The sequence below is a fragment of the Colossoma macropomum genome, unplaced genomic scaffold, assembly GCF_904425465.1.
Source record: "Colossoma macropomum unplaced genomic scaffold, Colossoma_macropomum, whole genome shotgun sequence".
NCBI classification, from domain to species: Eukaryota; Metazoa; Chordata; class Actinopteri; order Characiformes; family Serrasalmidae; genus Colossoma; species Colossoma macropomum.
The window spans coordinates 8758190-8766486 of NW_023494788.1; the positions used below are offsets into that span (position 1 = coordinate 8758190).

Below are 8297 nucleotides of genomic sequence, written 5' to 3' on the forward strand. Positions count from 1 at the left end.
AATATTATAAGTATTTAGTAGTAAATATTTCCCCCCCTTTTCCTTCCTAAAATGTAACATGAAGGTCTTTGTTCTGTTTGATGTAGGCGATTAACCAGGTCTACAAACAGACCTGTGGTGGTGGTGATGGTGGTGTGGGGGTCCCGTTAAAATATAGGCATCGCATTTACTGAGATATATAGATTGTATGATTCAGTGTACAAAGAAGTAAAAGAAACATTTAATACAAAATCCAAGGCTTTTGAAATGACTGACCCACTATTCCGACTGACACTTATTTAAAGAGTGATACTTGTGGCATTAAATTCGTCCTTTACATGGCTGAGGCCATAAAAAACAATCTTAATATTGCAGTGGCAAAGGTGTAGTAATGTTTAAGTGTAATTCAAGCGTAGGAACAATGAACAATATCAGTAAAGCTGTAATACCACTGACAACAAGACTGAATTAATGTCCTCAGTTAATGTCCTCTTGAGAAACGACAGAGAAACTTGTTGTCTCAATATTGCTTACTTTGCTTATTTTTTATTTGTTTATTCATTCATTTGAAGATTAATCAGATGATTGGCTCCTGAAGCATCATTTAACCCAACTGTTGGTTCAGTAGGGGTTGTTCTTGGTGTGCTCCATGATGACCATGAGGGCCCGCCACGTCTCTTCAGCGGTGGGGATGATCTGATCAGCAGGCAGGAGGAAACCGCAACCGCAATCGGGACTGGACCATGAAGGTCTCAGCTCAAAGGTGTAGGAGTACTTGATGCCCTGGTCATAGCTCCAGTCAATGGAGCCACCACTAGCTTGGTCTGAGAGATACAATTGAGAATTCGATTAGAGGCAGATATGAAACAGGATGATTTCATTACTGACACAATAATCGTTGTATGCTTGGCAGCTGTATTGCTTGGATGTTCTGCACTACTAAAATGAAATCAACCCTGATATTTGGGGGTTGGAGAGTTTATTCTAGAATTATTTTAAGGGACCTGCAGCTGCTACTCAGATATGATAAAACAATAAATAGGGTGCGTCAAACACTTCCAAATATTGATATTTGCACTCTGTAGATGTACAGAGTGAGAACTTCCATGTACAGTCTGTAAAGCAGGCCTGGATCCCAGATCAACCAGATCCATTTCCATTAAGTAACATTGAGTTTTCTGTTTTTTTTTTTTCAGGAATTATTGAGGTGTATTGAACTTCAGAATTCTCTGTTATATATGATGCTATACAGACTGTACATATTTTCGTTTATCAATGTTCTCTCAATACCCAGCTTGCGTTGTGCAAATACATCGTATAACCATTAGGAATCCCTACCAGTCCTGACTTTTAGCCTAGCCACTGAGCTATAGGCTAACAAAACAAACAAGCTAGCATTAGTGTAATTCTTACCTCAGGATTTGAAAAAAATTGTAAAGAAATCAGCAATTCTATCTTTATTCAGCAGAAAATGGGCACCAGTGACATTTTTACCCTTAAAGCCAGAGAAAACAAAGGCAAACTGAGGTAACGCGTTTAGATAACCAGGTAGCGACCTTATTAGCTTTTAGCTTGTTCAACTTGGGAGTAGATGGATTAAGCTCTAGCTCTGTTCTACTTACAAATGACGTTGATGATGCTGCCATATTTGTACTTAGTGCCATACAGACTCTTCAAAGCAGCAACTGCCTTCCTTGCAAGTTTATCCTGCAAGAACATAAAAAGAAAGTTTATCATGTAACACAAAGCACTGAAAGACCTGAACTACTAAGTGTCATGTGGAGAGAAGAAAGGAAGTTCTATTTTTCAGGTCTCACCAGCTCTGTCTTGTCCTTGCAAGCAGTCTTGGTGTAGCCGTAAGGGTACAGCAAAAACTGAGAGTAGCTGTGGATGGACACAAAGGCTTTCAGTTTGCCATGAGACTGGACAAAGTCCACAATGGCCTTTACCTCAGATTCTGAATGGGCAGAAGGTCCACAGTAGATTGGATCACATGGGTCTTTACTGGAACCAGGGCCTGGAGATCAAAGTGTTTAGATCTTTAGCTTGATGTATTATTGTACATGAACTACAAAAAAGTCAGTATAGCTTTGTATACTGTACCTCCAAAGCTGGCATTCCAGTTCCTGTTGGGGTCAACTCCAACACAAGGCGATCCAGGATTGGGCTTCCTTGTCTTGCGCCACATGCGGTCCTAAACACATGGCAGATTAGAAGAACCATCATTTATTTGGTTACTGTGATGGACTGTAACCGTGTAACAGATCTTATATGTAGGTTAATGTTTTTCTGAACATGTGAGGGCTCACAGTGGTGTGGGTGAACTGGAATCCATCAGGGTTGACGATGATCTCCAGGAAAATGTCAAATGTATTAAGGATGTCAGTAAGAGCAGCATCACGGTTATAGGAAGCCGCAATCTGCACAATGAGACAGACATGTGTTACAGCTAATGATACACATGGGTTCCACTTCAGGATCTTATTAATATGAATTAGCACTGTTAGTGAAGGAGGAAATGAATAAACTGAACCATCTTGGCAAACCGGGTTCCACAGGCCTGGGTGATCCATTCTCTGGAGTGGATGCCAGTGTCAATCCAGATACCAGGGCGGTTAGGACCAGTGCTAAACTATGTGAGAGAGCAAACAAAGCGTAAGTTAGAAGAAATGGATAAATTTGCTAAAAACAAAAGTAGTTTCATGTTCCACACCTCATTCTTTCCCCATCTGTTTTACTGTGTTATCTAATATTATTTATTTTAATGACATTGAAAACATTAATTAACAGTAGTGACTTACCTTAAGAACATTCAAGGGACGGCCCTCGTAGCTTTGACCAATCACAATTTTGCTAACTAATTTAGGGTTCTCCTTCACCAGCATGTCAATGAAGGTATAAATCTGAAAGTCAGAGCTACATGGTTAGAACTGCAAATCTGATGGTCAGTCAGAGGTCAAACATCAGTTAACATTAATTTACATAAACATGTTCATGGATCAATATCCCTTTCCTATTCCTGCAACACTTCTTTTGATTAGTCGCTGCCATCTGATCATGTCATCAGTGTGTGCTAGATACTCCTCCCTGAGCCACTTGAAAATTCATAACATCAAGCAAATTTATTCACTAAATCTATCCAGGATCAACATGAAGATGAAAGTCTTCGGTCAAAATATGAAAATCTAGTCTGGATCATCATGAATATGATTCACCTGAATCAACATTAGTAAATCTGTTCAGGGTCAAGATGAAGATAATGGTCCTGAATAGATTTACTAACATTGATTCAGGACAATTATCTTTGTGTTATTATTAGTAAATCTATTAAAAATCAACAGGAAGATGGTGGTTCTGGGTCACAATATGCAGATCTACTCAGGATTAATATGAAAAAAAAAAAGTTCGTAAATCTGTCCAGGATCAATATGAAGACAAAAGGTCCCTAGTCAGCATTGCCAAATCTGTTCAGAATTAGTGGTCCTAGATAAACATTAAAACATCTGTCTCGGATCAACATGAAGATGGTGGTCTTGAATGCACAATAGTAAGTTTACCCAGGATAAACAGGAAGATAATATGGATCAACATCAGTGTTTCGTTTTGTTCAACAAACAAACATTTCTGCTCATGAATTTGGTCATGAATTGTTTAGCTGCTCACAATGATGACATCGGATGGTTGTGACTGGTTAAAAGAAAGCTTGTTCCAGGAGCATGTCTGATCTGAAGAAATCACAGTCATCATCTACAAGTCACGTAAGACTCACCACATGAGTAAAGCTATGCATTTTTAGACTGTGATCACATTAAACTGTCATCACATGACTTTAAAATCTCTTGAAATAATTAAACTGATAGAGACAAATATAGGTTATAAACACACCCCTGTGTAACCAAAGCCAGGACATTAAAGCAGATTTTTTCTGACCTCATCCAGGGTGTGGTAGTTGGTGTAGTCAAAGTCATTAGTGGATTTAGGCTGATGAGCACGAAAGCGCATCATCTCCTGCTGTTCCTTATCCACAAGGTCCTGGTGGAAAAGGAAAGTTTAATTGAGTTCTTAGAAGTTTATATTGACTTCTACTCTATGTGTTAATGCTTTTAGGCTTTTAGAAATAGACATTACAATTTTGGTGAGGTGGGTCAGCGACTCAGCGGTCAGATTAAAATTCATGACTGAGAGCTTTTTTTAATGGATAAAACGAGAGGATCTCTGATATTTTGGACATATGAGAAATTTGTTTTCCAACACACTCAAAATGTATACTCTTTTTTTACTAAACTGTTTTGATTAGCATAATAATAATAATAATAATAATAATAATAATAAAAATAATACTCAAAACTTCCCAACCTGAAGATCCTGTATCATGATTTCATAATGGATCTTGTTGTTCTTCAAGAAGCTCTTGACCTTGTGAAGACTGGTTGAGGGAACATGAACATCAACAGGCAGAGACTCGTGAACGGGCTCCCTCCAGAAGTCCAGCTGCACACAGGTGGACAGACACATGCAGCACATTGATATTTTACATGCAAACACTAATGATATATAAATAACCTACAACATTCAGGAAGAATTTTACCTCAAGATATTCATGATCAGTCAGGTTCTTCAGCAGAGAGATCTGAACATCATTGACTGCAGTGATCCGCAGGACCTGGTGTCTGTTAATGTCAAGTACAGTAATTCATGGACTTTTCTTACCGGTGATTAAAACACATAATGTTTATCATCACTGATCAAGAATAATTGTTCAGGAGGACCAAAACTTAACTTTGATTATGTTTTATTCTTTTCTACTAAGAATTTATTCTTAGTCATTTTTGATTATTTTTATTAATCCATTCATCATGAAATTTTGACATGGTGTAAATATTCAAATTCTATAAAGCAAAAAAAAAGACTGTGTTCCAACAGTGATGATATGCATGTAAATATTAAAGTGCAAATTTCTGATATATATATAAGCTTATTTTGAACACATACCTTTCAAAAGTCTTCCTGCCAAAGACGGCCAAAAACAGAGATGCCAAAACCAACAGCTTTCTCATTTTGCCTCCTGTAGCAGAGCTGCTCTGTGACTTTGGCCTTATATACTGTTTCTACACTGATGGGGTCGTCTGAGTTGCTGCACAGAACTGACAACAGAACAGTTCCTACTTTTCTTCATGAACAGCCAGACTAACAGACACAGTTACACTGTAACAGTCCTAACAGCCTAAATAAAAAATAAATAAATAATAAAGTTTGCCACATTCAAGATTCAAGTTGCTTAGATGATAATTTGATAATGATAATTTTCCATCAGTACTATTACATATTTATTATAGATGTTTAATATTAAGTTATATATTTAATATTTAACCTGTTAGTTCTATTTAAACTTTACAATTTTATATACCATATTACAGCACATGCATAACAGAGCAAATATGATTGTATAATGATTAAGGTTACATATAGTCTACATACAGTGCTCCAACAAAGTCCTTCAACTCTCTCTGAACACCATTTGTATCTTGTTTATGTATTTCATACTAATATTAATTGATCATTTATTCATTCATATTCAATTATTCATCAGAGAGTAGCCTGGTCTCAAGATGAATTAGTACATATTTGACTTATATTAGACCATTTCCCAGGATTTGTAGAAACTGAACGAAATGTAGTTCGCCTTTCGTGGATATACACGTTAATTTCTGACGCCAACACAAAAAAATCAAGAGAGGTCGTAACAACCAGCCATGAGAACTGAATCTCTAAGACTTCAGATGATCTTGTAAGAAAAGCTTAAGTAAGACAGGTAAAAGTACTGGAATATTAGTGTCTCTTTCCTTTATGTAGATCAGTATTTAATATTTTATTGAGGACAACATTTTGTGGCATGTCTTTTCATTTGGATGTGACAGGAAAATTCCTTAATCAGTCCGAGACCACCGACGTCTTTGAAGTTTTTATTCTTGCAGCAAAGGAGCAGTTACACACAGAACATTGTCTAGATGCAAATGCTCAATTTAGTTAGGGTAAACAAGGTTTAAACAGACCAAGGACGTCAGCCAAAAATAGCTCAGTCGCAGTTTCGATTGACACCCTTGGTTGGCGCATCCTGTTATTCAGCAAGTATACTGCAATTTTTTCTTAGCTCTGCACAAACATATAAATGGGTCTTTGTGCATGCTCTGCTTGCTACGACCATATATGGTTATACAAAACAGCAGTGTTATACAATGGCGCTTAAGATGTGTTATATAATGGAGCTTTTTGCTTTAATAGAGTACAATAATTTTTCTAACAGGACAGCTTTAAATCTCCTAGGAATGGAGTGAATGAGGCTGGACGTCTGACGCTCAGTCAGCCTTGTTGGATGTTGTTTTGGATGGTCAGAGTGAGGCAGGTTTTGAGCATGTCCTGTCTCTCTCTACCACATCAGTATGTTTTATTCTTGATTTTGGAGTTTTCAGCATATCTTTAATCTTTCTCACCGAAGGTCTACCATTTTTTTGTCAGAGTAATTCAACACAATATTCACATTTTCTTAGTTTTCTAACTTTCTCTGTTTTTCAGAATGTTAATGAAGTTTAGAGTCAGGTGTGCTGGATGGTGTGTCAGAGCTCTGGTTTGAATGTGTGCAGGTGGATTAGTGTTTGTTTTAAGGTAAAACTGGGGATTGGGAGAATGTTTTCCAGCTCACTATTGCTCAGTTAGACTCAAAATATGGATCATATTACAGCTGCAATGCACTTCTGAATATGGTAAAGCACAGTTTCCACAATACAGTAACAAATAAAACAGTTTTATCATCCAAAAAACAAATGATTACAGATATAGGTCCAGCTTTTTGAACCCTTTAGATCTATATTATAATACAAAATCACTGTTGATTATGTATGTTGTTTTTCTAAATTTAATTGACATGTATCCTAAGTGATGTAACTTTTTTCTTTTGTTTGGGTAACAGTATCAAACTTGCTGAATGTTTTCCCTGATTTCTATTGAATTAACTGAATGGCGACTGTCTTGAAAATTACACATTATTTGTATAGACATATTGAATACATGATATACATCTTCAATTATCAGTGGCTCTACTGATAAAGTCTGAGGTGAATGTATTAGGGGGGCTGAGGCTGGCGGCGGTAGTAAATTAGAAGATGATTGTAAAGGATAATGTTTTCTATACTAAGCAAATCTAAACTTCAGTCAATAATAAGAGTAACCTGCAAGACTGTCCTAACTCCCAAAAAGAGGTTTCTTACCCCGTACAAAGTATTCAACTGGGGGGAAACATTTGGTCCAGTTACTCGACAGGAGGCAGAGGCTGATTCGACAAGATTTGTTACCCTTCTTTAATACAGTAAAATCATAAAAAAAAAATAAGAACATTAAAAGCAAGTCAATAAAAGATAGATAAAATAAACTCCCAGGAGCGGTCTGAACATTGCAGGGAGCAGTTACAAGCAGTCCTCCACAGTCCACAGCATGGGTGCAAACACCTGCCCAAAACAAGGAAAAAAAAACACTGGCAGTAACAAGTTCTTTAAAAGCAAGGCTCAGCCCCAACGCCAACGTGGCGGTGCCGCGGTTAACCACTTTCCCTCTCTCTCGTTGTAACCGGCCTCTCTGTTGCGTGTGGCAGCTCTCAGCTTCATTCACGGGCTCCCCACGCCGCAGTTCTTGTAGCCACCCACTTCCTGCTCTTCTCGCCGTGCTCTCTTGACTACCGCCGACAATCGCAACCCTGCGATCGCTGCTTCACACTCTCCCGGGTTTCCTTTTTAAAATAAAAGTCTCCACCTTTGTCGCATCTCTGTTTACTGATTGGTCAGTCATTAATGCAAGGTCCGATTTGGTTGCCTAATCATTTGGCTGGGAGCAAATGTAGTCTGAGGCGGCAGCAGTGGTTGTAGTTACAGCCGTGACGATACCCCCCCAAGGAGTCCAGGACGGCTGAGGAGCGAGGGCACCCACGACGACCACCACCTACCCGACCAGAGGCATCAGAGGTACAGACCCCAGAAGCCTCCCGGTGCTGGACAGGAACCAGATCAGGACATCTTTAGCCGGCACCCAGCTCCTTTCCTGGGGTCTGTATCCTTCCCAGTCTATGAGGTATTGCAGGGTTCCACCATGTCGCTGGGAGTCCAGCACCTGACAGACGGCATAGACCAGTGTGCCCTCTACATCCAGTGGCTTGGGTGGCTCTCTGTCTGGTGAGCCCAGGGACCACTGGCTTGAAGAGGGAAACATGAGAGTAAAATATGGAACTGGGCAGGCAGATTGAGTCTGTAAATAACATCAGTGATTTTTTT

General features: G+C 38.7%; 1 protein-coding gene across 1 annotated transcript; it reads right to left on the bottom strand.

Annotated features, from left to right (window-relative positions):
• Positions 1 to 417: 417 nt before the first annotated feature.
• On the bottom strand, positions 418 to 7659 carry LOC118806386 (carboxypeptidase A1-like). Its single transcript, XM_036567801.1, has 12 exons — positions 7245 to 7659; positions 4972 to 5123; positions 4568 to 4649; positions 4336 to 4470; positions 3910 to 4011; positions 2781 to 2882; positions 2513 to 2611; positions 2289 to 2399; positions 2083 to 2173; positions 1797 to 1996; positions 1602 to 1686; positions 418 to 803 (listed from the first exon to the last, which is right to left on the bottom strand). Exons 2-12 carry the CDS (start codon positions 5034 to 5036, stop codon positions 601 to 603), a joined length of 1275 nt encoding a protein of 424 aa, XP_036423694.1. The 5' UTR covers positions 5037 to 5123; positions 7245 to 7659; the 3' UTR covers positions 418 to 600.
• Between the last annotated feature and the right edge of the window lie 638 nt (positions 7660 to 8297).